The 18,354-nt window shown below is 45.8% G+C and overlaps 1 protein-coding gene across 2 annotated transcripts in view; it reads right to left on the bottom strand.

Annotated features, from left to right (window-relative positions):
• LOC126416770 (zinc finger CCCH domain-containing protein 13) overlaps positions 1-18,354 on the bottom strand; it is a 386,118-nt gene that overhangs the window by 189,223 nt on the left and 178,541 nt on the right. For both annotated transcript variants that reach the window (XM_050084619.1, XM_050084621.1), the window contains one exon: positions 4,566-5,514. In XM_050084619.1, the coding sequence (XP_049940576.1) occupies positions 4,566-5,514 (949 nt within the window). The remainder of the gene's footprint in view (positions 1-4,565; positions 5,515-18,354) is intronic.

The following is an 18,354-nucleotide window of genomic DNA, read 5'->3' as shown; positions in this document are numbered from 1 at the left end:
TCTTTGAGGTGATAATTAAAAGTTTATGACCCCCCTCTGGCATTCCTCCGCTCGTGGTGGCAGCTGCAGCCGACGGGTACGCACAACGGAGAGGAAAGTGGTCGCGCAGACGGAGCCCGTACCGAGCGACCGCAGGGAAAGTGGCGGCCAGGCCGTGGCGTGCCGCATCGCACCACGCCGCGCCGGCTCCAGGAAGTCCAGCAGGCCGACTGGAGTCTGGAAGACAGGCGGCGGGCTGCGCTGTCGATCTCCCCGCCTTCCTGCTGTCCGAAGAGTTTCTCAACTCACTGTAAAGTAGCCTACAGCCCTTCTGTCAGCCTGCCATGTAACGCAACCGCTACGCGAGCCACTATGGAGTGCGTGGCAGACGGTACTTTCCACGTTGCCACGTACTACAGCGTCTTCCAGCGAGCCATATGGAACTATAGTATAAGGAGTGTTCAAATACGAAGGTACGTAACGTCGTAAGAACCAAACCGATTGAAATGTGCATATGCCGCTTTGGCATAACGTAGTGAGGCATCTACAGACGCGAATCTATCGTCGTCAACACCCCCCAAAAAATTCGAGGCTGTGTCCTCACCAGGCAAGGTGATACTTTTTTTTTGTACGTCCGCCGGCCGGGGTAGCCGAGCGGTTCTAGGCGCTACAGTATGGAACCGCGCGACCGATACGGTCGCAGGTTCGAATCCTGCCTCGGGCATGGATGTGTGTAATGTCCTTAGGTTAGTTAGGTTTAAGTAGTTCTAAGTTCTAAGAGACTGATGACCTCAGGAGTTAAGTCCCATAGTGCTCAGAGTCACTCCATTTCGGAAATCGTCAGGAAATTGGGTATTCCGAGACCTACAGTGCCAGGCACTACCTCGTACCACAGACAACGCAGTGGTCGCCGGCGTTTACTTAACAACCGAGAGCAGTCGCTCAGATAAGTCCCGATTTCAGGTGGTAAGAGCTGATGGGAGGGTTCGGGGATGGGGCAGACCTCAAGAGTCCTTGAACCCAAGTTGTCAACAAGGTACTGTGCAAGCTGGTGGTGGTTCCATAATTATGTAGGCTGTGTTGATATGGAATGGGCTGCGTCCTCTGGTCCAACTGAACCGATCGTTGATGGGAAATGGTTACGTTCTGCTGCCTAGAGACTATTTGCAGCCATTCATGGACTTCATGTTGCGGAACAACGATGGAATTTCTGTGGATAACAATGTGCCTTGTCATCAGGTGCTAGTTGTTCGGATTAGTTTGAACATCGGGGACAATTCGAGCGAGTGATCTGGTCACCCAGATAGTACGCCATGAATACCGTCGAACATCTATGAGACATAATCGAGAGGTCAGTCAGTGCACAAAATCCTTCAACGGCAACACTTATGGGCGGCTGTAAAGGCAGCATGGCTCAATATTTCTGAAGGGGACTTCCGAATTGTTGAGCTGCTTCACTGTGGCGAGCAAAAGGCAGTTCGATACGGTAATAGAAGGCATCCCATGTACGTGTACGTATGAATGTTGGGTAACCTGTGGCACTGTCTGTCAGTAGTTACAAGTTGATTGAATTATCTCATTTTCATAAGACCGAAGGAGCGATCTCTTACTTCCCAAAAGCATTCAACAGACTAGGTCACATAAGTTTTGTTTATTTAAGTCAACCGGTTTCGACAGACTTTGCCGTCATCTTCAGGTCTTAATGAGCTTTTTGTCATGGAACATTTTCATATTACGTTGGACATCACACCAAGTTGTCATGTGGGTAAAATTCAGCACATTATAAAAGGTGTGTCACAACTGAAATATTCATAAAATATTTAAAAACATAAAGCACTCTGTGGTAATGACCATATATATATATATATATATATATATATATATATATATATATATATATATATATAGAGAGAGAGAGAGAGAGAGAGGTAAAGGTGGATAAATGGGCCCCCACTTTGTTTTTTTTTATATAACACCCTTTATTTTTAGTATAATCACCTGAAATTAACATAAAACATTTCTCTAGTATGAAACTTCCTGGCAGATTAAAACTGTGTGCCCGACCGAGACTCGAGTTCGAGTCTCGGTCGGGCACACAGTTTTAATCTGCCAGGAAGTTTCATATCAGCGCACACTCCGCTGCAGAGTGAAAATCTCATTTCTCTAGTATGTCCTGCAAATAGTTATGGTATGTTTTGGTTCAACTTTTTAATATTTAAAACAAAATTTTATTTTCCCTGATAATCTGCATTTTGTTGCGTCAAGAATTTGTGCTGGTAATATGGGCCCCATGTTAATTTGAAATAAAAAGAAACAAAAATTTGAAAAAAAATAATTTTATTTAATTTTTGTGTATAATGAAAGAAAGATTCACTCTGAACATTGTTAATTAGTCTACTGGTGGGATGATTTCAACAGTCTATGCCTAGTCTATTCACAATAGTCACACACATAAGCATCTTTTTACACGTTACAAGTGATCCTCTTTCAGATGCAGATAATGCACCAACTTGCCTTTTTCCCCTCAGGTCGATGACACGAGAAATTTTTCTTTGAACCACACTAAGACCTGACTCGTCTGCCGGCCAGGTTGGTCGAGCGGTTCTAGGCGCTACAGTCTGGAACCGCGTGACCGCTACGGTCGCAGGTTCGAATCCTGCCTCGGGCATGGATGTGTGTGATGTCCTTATGTTAGTTAGGTTTAAGTAGTTCTAAGTTCTAGGGGACTGATGACCTCAGCAGTTAAGTCCCATAGTGCTCAGAGCCATTTGAACCATTAAACCCATTAGCAGGTGAAATCGAAGTTGCGGATGGCTTCAAAATAGAGTTAATTTTTTGTGCCGTGACATAAAATGGTCAAACCAAGTTCGACCAGAAACTTCGCCCTTTACAAATGGATGAGGGATTTTATTTCTCGTGCAAAGCTGGTAGGCCATGTGCCTGAAGTTATTTCTGGTAAGACTGTAGAATTCGGATTCCATTATGAGAAGATATTTAACCAGTTCGTCCTCAAGTCCCTGTGGTAAAACCGGTGGACGGCCCAGTTTAATATTAACTATTTCTTCGACCGGTTTATCGATTCGTGAAAGCCTTTGGAGTGTAGAACGAGGGACAGAGTACACTTTAACCGCTTTTTTCAACCCCATTTTTTTCTCTTTAATAGCTATAATAGCATTTGACACATTTGCTTTGTCCCACGATTGCCGTTTCGATTTTTTTGGTGGTACAAGATGTCTTCGAGGCATCTGAAACATAAAGAGTAGCAATATTTGTAAATGGTCCCATAATATCTGATTGATTTTACGGGGCTCATAATACCAGCAGCAAAAGGGGCCCGTATATCCACCCTCGACGTCTTAGGAAAAACGATTTTGCCTACGGTTAGTTTGGTTCGCAACCGACGTTAATTAATGTAAAACGGCATCCCAACAACAAGCCAAATAAGTACCTAACCTTAGTTTTAGAAATACCATGTTAGAAATTTGAGTTTTATTCAAATAAACACTAAACTTTCAAACTTTTGATGACAGCGAAAAAATCCACAGCACAACTACTCACAAACCATGACAGCTACTACGTCTGCACACTCTACAGTGAAGTTAGGCAACTGGTTCTAGTAGTTCATGTGCTTTCCGCTTGAATTCGTGGCCTGTACTTCCAAATATGTAGGGGGCCCATAATACCAGCAGGGGCCCATTTTTCCACCTTGTGTGTGTGCACTTAAGTGAGGTCTACATCTAAATCTACATCCATACTCCACAATCCACCTGACGGTGTGTGGCGGAGGGTACTTTCAGTACCTCTATCGGTTCTCCCCTCTGTTCCAGTCTCGTATTGTTCGTGGAAAGAAAGATTGTCGGTATGCCTGTGTGTGGGCTCTAATCGCTCTGATTTTATCCTCATGGTCTCTTCGCAAGATATACGTAGGAGGGAGAAATATACTGCTTGACTCCTCGGTGAAGGTATGTTCTCGAAACTTCAACAAAAGCCCGTACCGAGCTACTGAGCGTCTCTCTTGCAGAGTCTTCCACTGGAGTTTATCTATCATCTCCGTAATGCTTTCGCTATTACTATATGATCCTGTAACGAAGCGCGCTGCTCTCCGGTGGATCTTCTCTCTCTCTTCTATCAACCCTATCTGGTACGGATCCCACACCGGTGAGCAGTATTGAAGCAGCGGGGGAACAAGTATACTGTAACCTACTTCCTTTATTTCGGATTGCATTTCCTTAGGATTCTTCCAATGAATCTCAGTCTGGCATCTGCTTTACCGACGATGAACTTTACATGATCATTCCATTTTAAATCATTCCTAATGCTTACTCCCAGATAATTTAAATTAACTGCTTCCAGTTGGTGACCTGCTATGTTGTAGCTAAATGATATTGTTTCTATCTATGTAACATGAAAATGTTTCATTACAAAAAGATTTGTAAGACCTGAGGATGACAGCAAAAATTGTCGAAACCGGTTGCCTCAAATAAAGAAATATTTATGCGATCTACGTTGCTGATTGCTTTTAGCAGGTCACAAGTTGCTCTTCCCGTCGCGTGTACATCAGAGCAGTAGGCAGGCGCGCGCCCTACCTGCGAGGAGAGGTCGGCGTCGGTGCTGGGGCGGCGGCGCATGGAGTGCGGCGTGGCGCGCAGCGTCTCCTCGTCGGTGTCGAGCAGGCGGTCGCCGCGGTACTCGGTGTAGCGCGCCGCCACCGGGTCCCGCTCCTCGCCGTCCTCGTCTTCGTCGCGCCTCTTCCTGTCCGCCTCCTCCTTCTGGCCCTTCTCCTTGTCCTTCTTCTTCTTCTTGTCCTTCTTGGACGAGCCGCCGAACAGCTGCTTCACCTTGTCCATGGCGGACGAGCCCTGCTTCTTCTTCTCCTTCTTCCTGGAGTCCTGCGGCGGCGGCGCGGGCGCGGGTCCCTTCTTGCGCTGGTCCTCGGCCCTCAGGGTGCCGCCGCGCTTGATGGTGTCGGCGCGGCGCGCGTCCTCCGCCTCCGACTCGCGCGCCTCCTCCTCCGCCTCCAGCAGCCGGGCGTCGGCGGCCTTCTTGGACGGCTTCTTCTTGCGCGCGCGCCGCTGCTCCTCGGCCTCGTCGTCGCCGTCGTCGTCCTCCCGGTCGCGGTCCCGCCGCCTGCGCTGCTGCTGCGGGTAGTGGCGGTCGTCGACGTCGGTGTCGTCGAGGGCGGAGCGCTGCGGCGAGTGGCGGTCGTCGTAGTCGAGGTCGCTGGCCTCGGGCCCGTGCGCCAGCCGCTCCACGCGGATCAGCTTCTCCGAGGCGCGCTGCTCCTTCTGCGTGCGGCTCAGCGTCCGCGTGGTCGTCGCCTGCGCGGTCGCCGCTGTGCTGCCACTGTGCTCCCGCCGCTCGCGCACCTCCCTGCTGCCGCGCTCGCGATCACGCTCACGATCGCGGTCGCGATCGCGGCCCCTGTCTCGTTCGCGCTCTCGCTCTCGCTCCCTGTCCTTCTCTCGGTCCCGGAACTCCCTCTCCCGGTGCTTGGGCGAGGGTTCCCGCGAACGGTCTTCTGCTGGAGCATAGTGCCTGTAAAACACAAAGGAAGATCTCTCATTAACTATTTAGGTTAGGATATGTAATATACGCTAATGACCATTAAAATTGCTACACCACGAAGATGACGTGCTACAGACGCAAAATTTAACCAAGAAGATGCTGTGATATACAAATGATTAGCTTTCCAGAGCATTCATACAAGGTTGGCGCCGGTAGCGACACCTACAACGTGCTGACATGAGGAAAGTTTCCAACCGATTTCTCATACACAAACCGCAGATGACCGGCGTTGCCTGGTGAAACGTTGTTGTGATACCTCGTGTAAGGAGGAGAAATGAGTACCATCACGTTTCCGATTCTGATTATGGTCGGATTGTAGCCTATCGCGATTGCGGTTTATCGTATCGCGACATTGCTGCTCGCGTTGGTCGAGATCCAATGACTGTTAGCAGAATATGGAATCGGTGGGGTTCAGGAGGAACGCCGTGCTGGACCCCAACGGCCTCGTATCACTAGCAGTTGAGACGACAGGCATCTTATCCGCATGGCTGTAAAGGATCGTGCAGCCACGTCTCGATCCCTGAGCCATCAGATGGGGACATTTGCAAGACAACAACCATCTGCACGAACAGTTCACGACGTTTCCAGCAGCATGGACTATCAGCTCGGAGACCCTGGCTGTGGTTACCCTTGACGCTGTATCACAGACAGGAGCGCCTGCAATGGTGTACTCAACGACGAACCTGGGTGCACGAATGGCAAAACGTCATTTTTTCGGATGGATCCAGGTTCTGTTTACAGCATCATGATGGTCGCATCCGGTGAACGCACATTGGAAGCGTGTATTCGTCATCGCCATACTGGCGTATCACCCGGCGTGATGGTATGGGGTGCCATTGGTTACACGTCTCGGTCTCCTCTTGTTCGCATTGGCGGCACTTTGAACAGTGGACGTTACATTTCAGATGTGTTACGACCCGTGGCTCTACCCTTCATTCGATCCCTGCGAAACCCTACATTTCAGCAGGATAATGCACGACCGCATGTTGCAGGTCCTGTACAGGCCTTTCTGGATACAGAAAATGTTCGACTGCTGCCCTGACCAGCACATTCTCCAGATCTCTCACCAATTGAAAACGTCTGGTCAATGGTGGCCGAGCAACTGGCTCGTCACAATACGCCAGTCACTACTCTTGATGAACTGTGGTATCGTGTTGAAGCTGCATGGGCAGCTATACCTGTACACGCCATCCAAGCCCTGTTTGACTCAATGCCCAGGCGTATCAATGCCGTTATTACGGCCAGAGGTGGTTGTTCTGGGTACTGATTTCTCAGGATCTATGCACCCAAACTGCGTGAACATGTAATCACATGTTCGCTCTAGTATAATATATTTGTCCAATAAATACCCATTTATCATTTGCATTTCTTCTTGGTGTAGCAATTTTAATGGCCAGTAGTGTATATAACATAAATGAAGCGTCTAAAAAATGAGATTCACAGCAAGTGCAAAATGGCTGAGCAGGATGGCTAGAGGACAAGGATTTACAAGCATGTATCACTAGACTAAAATTAAAGGTGCCTTTCGACAAAAGAGAACCGCCTGTATGAACATCAAGAGCTCAGATGGTAAACTAGCCCTAAGCAAAGAAGGAAAAACTGAAAGGTGGAAGCAGTATATAGAGGGCCTGTACAACGAAGATGAACTTTCAAGTAGTATTATAGAAAGGAAAGAGGACGTAGAAAGGATGATATGGGAGATATAATACTGTGAGAAGAATATGATAGAGCATTGAGAGACCTAAGTAGTAACAAGGCCCCTGGAGTAGACGACATTCCGTCAGAACTACTGATCGTCTTGGGAGAGTCAAACGCGACAGAATTCTTCCATCTGATGTGCAAGATGTATGAGAGAGGCGAAATACACTCAGTCTTCAAGAAGAATGTGGTAATTCCAATGTGAAAGATGGCACTTGTTGACAGATGTGAATATTTACGAACTATTAGTTTATTAAGTCACGGTTGCGAAACAACAATACGAATGCTCTGTAGAAGAATAGAAAACCTGGTAGAAGCTGACCTCGGGGAAGATCAGATTGGATTCCGGAGAAATGTAGGATCACGCGATACAATATTTCCCCTATTTTTTCTTATAGAACACAGGTTAAGGAAAGACAAAGCTACGTTTGCAGCATTTGTATGGTTAGAGAAAGCTTTTGACAAATATGAATGGAATACTCTCTGCCAAATGTGAATGTGGCAGGGGTCAAATGCAAGGAACGAAAGTCTATTTAAAATCACATAGCAGTTATAAGAGCAAGCAGTAACGGAAGAAAAAGAAAAATTTGAAGTAATAATTAAAATCTATGGAGAAGAAATAAAAGCTTTTGAGGTTTGCCGACGACGTTGTAATTCTGTCAAAGACTGCAAAGGATCTGGAAGAACAGTTGAACGGAATGGACGTTGTCTTGATAGGAGAATGTAAGATGAACATCAACAGAGCAAAACAAGGATTATGGAATGTAGTCGTATTAAATCAGGTGATGCAGAAGGAATTAGGCTAGGAAATTAGACACTTAAAATAGTAGATGCGTTTGTTATTCGAGAAGCAAAACAACTGATTATGGCCGAAGAAGGGAGGATATAAAATGTAGACAGGCAATGACAAGAAAAGCGCTTCTGAAAAAGAGAAATTTATTAACATCGAATACAGACTTAAGTGTTAGTAAGTCTTTCCTTTAGCTTTTTGTATGGAGTCTAGCCTTGTATGGAAGTGAAACATGGACGATAAACAGTTTAGGCAAGAAGAGAACAGAAGTTTTTTAAATGTGGTGCTGCTGAAGAATACTAAAGGTTAGATGAGTAGACGACGTAACTAATGAGGAACCACCGAACAGAGCTGGGGGGAAAGAAATTTGTGGCACAACCCGACTAGAGGGAGGGGTCGGTTGGTAGGACATATTCTGAGACATCAAGGAATCATCAGTATAGTCCTGGAGAGAAGTGTGGAGGGTAAAAACCGTAGAGGGAGACCTAGCAAGCAGATTCAGAAGGATGTGTGTTGCAGTAGTTACTCGCAGTTGAAGATATTTGCACTCGTTAGGGTAGTATGGAGAGCTTCAGCAGACCAGCCTACGGACTCAAGAGCACAACAAACATGGTTCAAATGGCTCTGAGCACTATGGGACTTAACATCTGAGGTCATCAGTCCCCTAGAACTTAGAACTACTTAAGCCTAACCAACCTAAGGACAACACACACATCCATGTCCGAGGCAGTATTCGAATCTTCGACCGTAGCAGCCAGCGCGGTTCCATACTGAAGCGCCTAGAACTGCTCGGCCCCACCGGCCGGCAAGAGCACAACAACAACAACAACAACATGTAACATGCGTAATAGAGACTTCCGAAAATACAGAAAAAGAACTGGGATGGAAATTTAACATTAGCCATTCACCAAATGTTACTTCACACGAGGACTATTTCTTTTCTTAAAAGGTCCGATCGGTCGCGAAATTAAGAGCACAGTGAAAATCCGCCGAAACTTTGTGCGCATGTGTTGCACACTGTCTAGAGTACCCGGCGATCTCGTAACGTCGCACTTTTCAGTTCTGAGTGCACAGTGCGCACGTGAAGGTGCCTAGAACAATAGAATCTCCCACCGAGTGTGAAGTGCATGCTGTCACTCGACTTCTTCATGCTGAGGGGTTGCAGCCTGATTTCAGGCAGCCCACATTACGTAACTGTTAAGTATGACAATGGTACAGCAATGGTGCAGGAACTTTGAAGCAGGACGTACAAGACGTTCATTATGCGGGTGGTCAGGGATAGAAGCGAGTGTCAACCGATGGTCTTGTTCAGCGAATGGATCAGGTGATTCGGAAGAATCGTGTATGAAGAACAAGCGAAGAGGAATGTTGTTAGAAGGCATTGTCCTTCTTCATGACAATGCTCGGCCGCACACTACAGCTTCAGCAAAGACGTTTCTGCAGCGTATAGGATGGGAAGTGTTTGATCACGCATCTTATCCATTATCTGCCTGTGATGTTCATCGTTTTGCTCACATGAACCACTGCCTATGACTACAGCATTTGGGCACAGAAAACGAGCTGCAGGCCAGCATAGGAACTAGCGGAAATCGCAGGCGGCGACGAGGGTATTGGAAAGCTGGTACCACGCTACGAAAAATGTCTAAGTAGGAGTGAGGAGTTTGCTGGAAGGTGTAGCTAAATTTTCAATTACAACGTATCTGATTTTCACTGTGGTTTTCATTTCGGGACCCATCGGCCATGGGGAAAAAGTCCTCGTAGAAAATTCTCTGGGCTATGGGAATCTTAGGATAAGTTAGAGTACAAGGTGATCATAAAGTCCCGATCCATTTCTAAGAAAGAATGGATGAATTTATATAATACTCAATGAGAAACAATTTCGGTGATAATTGGAGCCTTTTTTTTAGGAAAATCAAGAAAACAGCTATGATAGAAGAAAGTGTGAATGTTGTCAGTGCACTATTCCGAGATTTATCTTATCTGGAGATGCAACAAGAATGCATTGGAAATTTCAGTAATCAGCAACAGCAAGAATACATATCCGGATCGCACACTGGGAGACCACCTGGCAAGACAAGAGACTGCTCAGACAATCAAATAGGCAATCGAAAGACGTTCGGATGCATCAGCCCATCGTTTAAGCTGAGAGGTATACGTGCCATAATAAATGATTTTGAAAGTTTTACACGTTACTCTAAAGAAAAAAGCTTACAACATTTAAGTTGTAGACCACGAGGATTACGCAGCTTGATTTGATAGAAACTGCACACAACAAACATCTCATGGATCCCATTTTATTTACTAATGAGGCCATCTTCGACAAACGTAACTGCCGCATATTTAGTAACGACCCACCTCACGCTACCACTGAATGGCAGAGGGACACACCAAAAGTGAATGTGTGGCCTGAATTTATAGTCTTACAGTTTACAGATATTTTACTTTTGCGCCGGCTGGAGTGGCCGAGCGGTTCTAGGCGCTACAGTCCGGAACCGCGTGACCACTACGGTCGCAGGTTCGAATCCTGCCTCGGGCATTGATGTGTGTGCTGTCCTTAGGTTAGTTAGGTTTAAGTAGTTCTAAGTTCTAGGGGACTGATGACCACAGCAGTTAAGTCCCATAGTGCTCAGAGCCATTTGAACCATTTTTTACTTTTGCAGAAAATACAATGACAGGAAACATGTACCCTGAGATGCTGGAATAATTCCTGGCGCCACAGTTTCAGCAAGAACACACTTCTGAAACTGTTGTGTTCCAACAGCATGGAGCAACCCGTCATTTTGCTCTCATAGTAAGGGAGTACCTAAATAGAAGATGATTCGCTGACGGATGTGTTAGGCAGAGGATCCGCAAGGCTGTGGCCATCGCGTTGATTACCTGATGTGACAACCACGGATTTCTTCGATTGGATATAAAAAGCGAAGGTAAGGCATTTGCAGGATCCAAGAACTCGAAGCAGGGATCCAGCATCGGCTGTTTGACAAGATATGCTTCAGAATGAATTCAGTTACGCTCTTCAACGATGGGAGAGGAATGCTTCGATATCTAGATGGCGGACCGTACCCTGCAGTGCTACTAGTCACTTACTTTTCTGTTCCAGTCCGAAATGGAGCGAGAGAAAAACGACTTTATGCCTCCTTACGACCCGTAATCTAAAAAAAATGGCTCTGAGCACTATGGGACTTAACATCTATGGTTATCAGTCCCCTAGAACTTAGAACTAATTAAACCTAACTAACCTAAGAACAGCACACAACGCCCAGCCATTACGAGGCAGAGAAAATCCCTGACCCCGCCGGGAATCGAACCCGGGAACCCGGGCGTGGGAAGCGAGAACGCTACCGCACACCCGCAATCTCTTTAATCTTATGTTCAAGGTTGTACGTTGGAGGCAGTAGAATCGTTCTGCAGTCAGCCTCAAATGCCCGTTCTCTAATCTTTTCTCAATAATACTACTCGAAAAGAACGTCGCCTTCCCTCCAGGGATTTCGATTTGAGTTCCCGAAGCATCTCCATAACACTTTCGTGCTGTTCGAACCTACCGATAACAAACCAGCTACCCGCCGCTGAAATGCTTCGATGCCTTCCTTTAATCCAACCTGAAGCGGGTCCCAAACACTCTTATAGTACTCAACAATGGGTCGCACTAGTGTCCTATATACGCTGTCTCCTTTACAGATGTCTTAAAATTCTCCTAATAACTCGAAGTCGACTATATTGATGATATGGACGTATTCCATGTGGAAATTAGATGAAAATGTATACATGGGTGTGAATAGATATTTATGCTTATTGAATAAATGCTACAATTATTTTTTAGAAGTTATCGACACTTATCAACACCCGGTAGGTTAAATGCGATATGTAGTTTGTGACGTCCCACAGCAGTAACGACACCAATTACTATCACTTAAATATGTCGAAGAGTTACTTGCGTGAAATATTGTGGGACTAGCACAATGTTATCCAAAGACAAACACGAGAAGTGTGTTTGAAACAGATCCATCGGGAAACATTGAAACGACGCAACCTTTGTTTTGTTGATGCACTCTTCCTGTTAGCGTCTGGTATCACATTTATTAACGAATGCTTCACATAAAACTGGTCATATACACCGAAAGCAAATTTTCCGTTTTAGGCATGACATAATCTTAATTTCGCGAATCTAATTTGCGAAATGCATACAAGGCCACTTTTAATCTTGTTTCTACTTCCTCTTATATCCACCCAGTCATTGTCCTGAACAGTCATGAATACAAAGCTCTTCAACTGATTCTATGAGTTCACTGTTAACATGTAAAATTTTCTATTCGATAAGTTCGTTTTATATTACTATTTATTATAGTTGGTTTTCAGAACTCATTAAGTTAGTCCTTATTTTCTCTGTTTACACGAGACGCTAACAGGAAGAGTGCATCAACAAATCAAAGGTTGCGTCGTTTCAATGTTTCCAGATGGATTTGTTTCAAACACACTTCTAGAGTTGGTCTTCGGGTAACATTGTGCTAATCCCACAATATTTCAGGCAAGTAACTCTTTACTTCTTTAAGTGGTAGTAGTTGGTGTCGTTACTGCTGCGGGCCTTGCACAATGTTATCTCGAGGCAAACCCGAGAAAAATATTTACAAACCAAAGATTGTTCGGATACGATCCATTAACACACACAACTTGGTAGATGACCAGTTTAAAAACCAACGTAAGATAACACTGCAACGACATAGAAATATTCCATGCCGTGTTTTATGATGTCATCTGTTGTGAGATGTGTACTGTGGTGTACGAGAGTTCACGGAACGTGCGACGTGCTGTGGAGACAGCCAGGTCTTACTGCACGCACACATATACGTGCGCGATCTAGCATAGTTTGCGTTGGTATGAAACTTCTTGGCAAATAAAAACTGTTTCTCGAACCGAGAATCAAACATGGGACCTTTGCCTTTCGTGGGCAAGTGCCGGTGGAACACTTGTCCGTGAAAGGCAAAGGTGTCGAGTTCGAGTCTCGTTCCGGCACACAGTTTTAATCTACCAGCAAGTTTCGAGCCAACCATTTATCCAGAACCATATGTGAGGTACCTGAATAAACTTAAAACCTATTTTCGACTTCTCAGGTCTGACAAGAACCCAAAAGAAATCTTGCACCAACACGACAGTGCATACCATTTATTTATATTTCACTAATTACTTATTTAGAGACCTGTTGCGTAACATTTTAATAACAGGTAGTACATTTAACAATTTTTCATGCAATAACATAAATTATTTCATATTTCTAGCAAATATTATTTTCAGCAATAAAAATGAAAATGATCATAAAAACGGAGAGTGTTAAATAACAATGTTAGTGATCTGTTGAAATTAAAGAAGTTTAAAGATGTTGGGAAAGATCAGAGATGAGTTGCAGATAGGGCACCAAAGTTCAGCAGGGGTTGGGAAAAAGGGGGGGGGGGGGTTGCGGAAAGAAAGACACGTGTTGTTACTAAGCTATGTGCCTACTTCCACTGTACGTGTTTTACGTGACTAAGTACAATAACCTGTCACGGCTTATGGACTAGGTGATTTAATGAAGGAAGCTGCCAACATCTTCACCGTCTGTATCGTTGCTTTGATCAGTTTCGCCATCTTCTTCTGAGGTGTCTCTCACGGTGACTGTTATTCCTGCGTCTCATCTCAGATCTAATAAAGTCTTAGATTAGAACGCGGGTTGCCTCCTTCACCCTCTAGCCCATATCTGGTGCACTAGCATCTGTTTGGGCCATTTAAAGATTCTCTAAGTTGGACACACTTTGAAGATGGCCATGCAGTGAAACGAGCACAGGACAAGACTTTTTACCAGCAGCGGAAACATGCTCTTACGCAACGCCGATGTAAGGACATAGAACTTGACGGAGACTATGTAGAAAAACAGTACACGTAAAAGAAATGCTGGTTGATAAGGCAAAGTAAAAAGGGTAAATTCTGTGGCGCAAGCCCGTGTCCGGGCTATTAGCCTGACTGTAGGTAGAGTGCAGTCTTTCTTCACTGTGGCACTAGCAGGGGGAGGGTGGCAGGCCCACCACCCCGGAGTTGATTGTCGCCAAATTCTAACCCTTAAGAATAAATACGTTCTGAGAAAAATTGCGGGGCATTACTTATTGATCGACCCCCACAACCTAATGTTGTGTATGGTGCGCAGGGAAAACAACTGCTTAAGAGCCTTTGTGTTCACTGTAATTACTCCAATCTTACCTTCGCGGTCCTTATGGAAACGATTTGTAGAGGACTGCAATATGTTTCCAGATTTCTCGCTAAATACTGGCTCTTGAAACTTTGTAGGCAGGCTTTTCCAGAATGATTGAGGCTTATCTGCAAGCACCTGTCACTTTGGATTTTTCAGCATTCTGTGGATGAAACATATGTGTGAGCGTATTTCCTGCTCTTCTATGTATACGTTCGGTATCACGTGTTAGTCCTATCTGATAAGGATCCCACGTACTTCAACAGCTTTCTATGAGAGGTCATACTGTTCGAGATACCTCATTGTACACACATCAAAAAAGTTTTGCATCACCCCGGTTCCCGGAACTCCTGAAGACAGACGTGGTCTGTGGGTATTGTATCACAGACACAGCCCCTTTGACTGTGCAGAAATGTCACTAAATCCGCCCAAAGATGTAAAAAACCATGCAATAGCAGCGCCTATTATACGGAGGGGTTCAGACAGCCGATCAGTTCCAGTCATTCCACCAGGAAGGAGGTACACGGCTCGTATTTTCTGTAGCTCAACCATGCCTAGACGGTCAATACCGCGGTTCGATCGCGTCCGCATTGTTACTTTGTGCCAGGAAGGGGTCTCAACAAGAGAAGTGTGGAGCCGTCTCGGATTGAACCAAAGCGATGTTGTTCGGACAAGGAGGAGGTGCAGAGAGATAGGAACTGTCGATGACATGCCTTACTCAGGCCGCCCAAGGGCTACTACTGCAGTGGATGACCGCTACCTACGGATTATGGCTCGGAGGAACCCTGACAGCAACGCCACCATGTTGAATAACGCTTTTCGTGCAGCCACAGGACGTCGTGTTACGACTCAAACTGTGCGCAATAGGCTGTATGATGCGCACCTTCAGTCCCGGCGTCCATGGCGAGGTCCATCTTTGCAACCACGACACTATGCAGCGCGGTACAGATCGGCCCAACGACATGCCGAATGGACCACACAGGATTGACATCGCGTTCTCTTCACCGACGAGTTTCGCATATCCCTTCAACCAGACAATCGTCGGAGACGTGTTTGGAGGCAACTCCGTCAGGCTGAACGTCTTAGACACACTGTCCAGCGAGTGCAGCAATGTTGGGGTTCCCTGCTGTATTGCGGTGGCATTATGTGGGGCCGACGTACGCTGCTGGTAGTCATGGAAGGCGCCGTAACGGCTGTACGATACGTGAATGCCATCCTCCGACTGGTAGTGCAACAATATCGGCAGAAAATTGGCGAGGAATTCGTCTTCATGAAGACAATTCGCGCCCCCATAGAGTGGGCAGCATGTTCTCCAGTCATGAACTCTATCGAACGTGCCTGGGACAGATTGAAAAGGGCTGTTTATGGACGACGTGACCCACCAACCACTGTGAGGGATCCACGCTGAATCGCCATTGAGGAGTGGGACAATCTGGAGCAACAGTGTCTTGATGGACTTGTGGATAGTATGCCACGACGAATACAGGCATGCATCAATGCAAGAGGATGTGCTACTGTGTATTAGAGGTAACGGTGTATACGGCAATCTGAACCACCATCTCTGAAGGTCTCGTTGTATGGTGGTACAACATGGTTTTCACGAGCAATAAAAAGGGTGGAAATGATGTTTATGTTGATCTCTATTCCAATTTTCTGTACAGGTTCCGGAACTCTCGGAACCGAGGTGATGCAAAACTTTTTTTTGATGTGTGTATATTAACTTTTTCTCTGAGATTCTACAACAGATGGAAGTCAAAGATAGTGGACGGTACAATTTGCACAAATATGGGTAAGTTAGGAACTGCCTTTGGAGAACCCAACTACTCATGCTGATCAGCAAGCTGCCTCGCGGAGTTTGTATCAACTTCCGTAGACCTTCATTAAGAATCACTACAGTATCGACAACACTTTAACATGCAGTTTCATTACGACGACTTATTTTCTTCCGTGCCTACTTGCATCATTACAGTCACGGAGCAAGGACACTACTTTGGAAAGCTTTAACAGTCCAACCAGTCACAACATGTAATGAGCATTCCACTGATGGCACCGTCCCTCCCGTAGACGGAACACCAGAGCTAAGCAATGTCGTTTCGACCACATTCCCGTCACATCATCCTCGGCACCCCGCCAGGTTTTTAAGTCTGCGAGGGCGGGCGGCCGCGCCCTGCTGACGGCGCTGGAATGTTGGGCCGACACCTCACCGGAAGGTCGCGCGCCCGCCCGGCCTTCGGAACGCATTACGTAAACTGTTTGCCTTCCACGGGCGCCTCTTTGACAAGTGCTCGCTAAACGCCGAACGCGTGCTGCAACAACACGCCTCCATTTTCCGGTAACGCGTGCGTCTCGGCGCCTTCGCCGACGGCGACCATTTCTGCCTCGTACCGCAGCTCCATAGACGGCGTAGTTCGACAAGGAAGGAAGCTTAACGTTTAACGTCACGTCGTCGTTACGAACGATGTTCTTCCTTAATTCGAAATGGGTGGTGGAAGGGATTACGGCACGTCTGTGGCTCGAAACAGAAAAGTATGGAGAACAGAAATCTGGATAAATGGTACGTAAATTTCAACTCCGGTTTCTCCTAAATACGTATGTATGTGGTCATCTCGAACTAACTAATAGGCTCTCACACGGTACAAAACAGGAAAGCACAGAAGTTTTGACAGATGGTACAGACCCAGTGCCTTAGCCTACTCAACTAAATTACGCAGTTCCATATGTTATCATGGCGGAACAAACACTGGTAGCAGTTACCTATGTAAAATATCTGGGAGTAAGCATGCGAAACGATTTGAAGTGGATTGATCATATAAAATGAATTGTTGGTAAGGCGGGTGCCAGGTTGAGATTCATTGGGAGAGTCCTTAGAAAATGTAGTCCATCAACAAAGGAGGTGGCTTACAAAACACTCGTTCGACCTATTCTTGAGTATTGCTCATTTCGTACCAGGTCGGGTTGACAGAGGAGATAGAGAAGATCCAAAGAAGAAACGGCGCATTTCGTCACAGGGTTATTTGGTAAGCGTGATAGCGTTACGGAGATGTTTAGGAAACTCAAGTGGCAAACTCTGCAGGAGAGGCGCTCTACATTGCGGTGTAGCTTGCTGTCCAGGTTTCGAGAGGGTACGTTTCTGGATGAGGTATCGAATATATTGCTTCCCCCTTCTTATACCTCCCGAGGAGATTACGAATGTAAAATTAGAGAGATTCGAGCGCGCACGGAGGCTTTCCGGCAGTCGTTCTTCCCGCGAACCATACGCGACTGGAACAGGAAAGGAAGATAATGACAGTGGCACGTAAAGTGCCCTCCGCCACCGTTGGGTGGCTTGCGGAGTATAAATGTAGATGTAGATTGTGTAATAGTTACATCTAAAAGTGCAATGCAGGATGCCCAGCTCCTTGCCGAAAGCTCAATGTAATTTTTAATAATAATGATGCCAGTGATTATGCTATTATGAAGCTTTGAAATCTGATCTTACATTTTATATCAAAAGACATGGTACCGTAAAAGTGCTGTACGTAGACTAAATTTACGGCCAAACAGCTGTCCAAGAGTTTTGCAATGTCCTCGACTATTTGTACACTTTTGCCACCAGCGTTGCTCCATTGATGTTGGGTTTCAAGGTAACTGTGGGTTACGGTTTGTTGGCATAAACTTTCCCCTTCAGATACCGCTTCTAGAAATAATCTGTCAGTGTTAGATCACGATGAGGCGTGACATAGCCACTGTGAAGGTGACTGCGATCCAGTGTTACGAAACTGCCATTTCAGTGATCGAAAATATTTATTTATTCAGTTACCGGTTTCGATCAACTGATCTGTCTGCATGTATCTGACCGGGAAAGCAGTTAAAACAGGTAGCCATAAGTGGTATTGTTACATGGATTAAAATCATGGTAAAATAGTAGCCACACATGTCCCTGATATTAATGGACGTTTGCGGTTTCTATTCCTGAACAAATAAGAACTTGCGATCAATGACTGTCGTGTCGTTTGCAAGAATTTCGATGTCATATCAATTCAGGGAAGCAAACAACGTAGTTACGGAGGAACGTTATGAAAGATGATTTGTGTTTCTGCTGTGCTGACTCGTAATATGTAAGACGTGT

The sequence above is a fragment of the Schistocerca serialis genome, chromosome 8, assembly GCF_023864345.2.
Source record: "Schistocerca serialis cubense isolate TAMUIC-IGC-003099 chromosome 8, iqSchSeri2.2, whole genome shotgun sequence".
Lineage (NCBI taxonomy): Eukaryota > Metazoa > Arthropoda > Insecta > Orthoptera > Acrididae > Schistocerca > Schistocerca serialis.
Note: the sequence above shows the minus strand (reverse complement) of the source record. Positions and strands in the feature narration are given on the sequence as shown.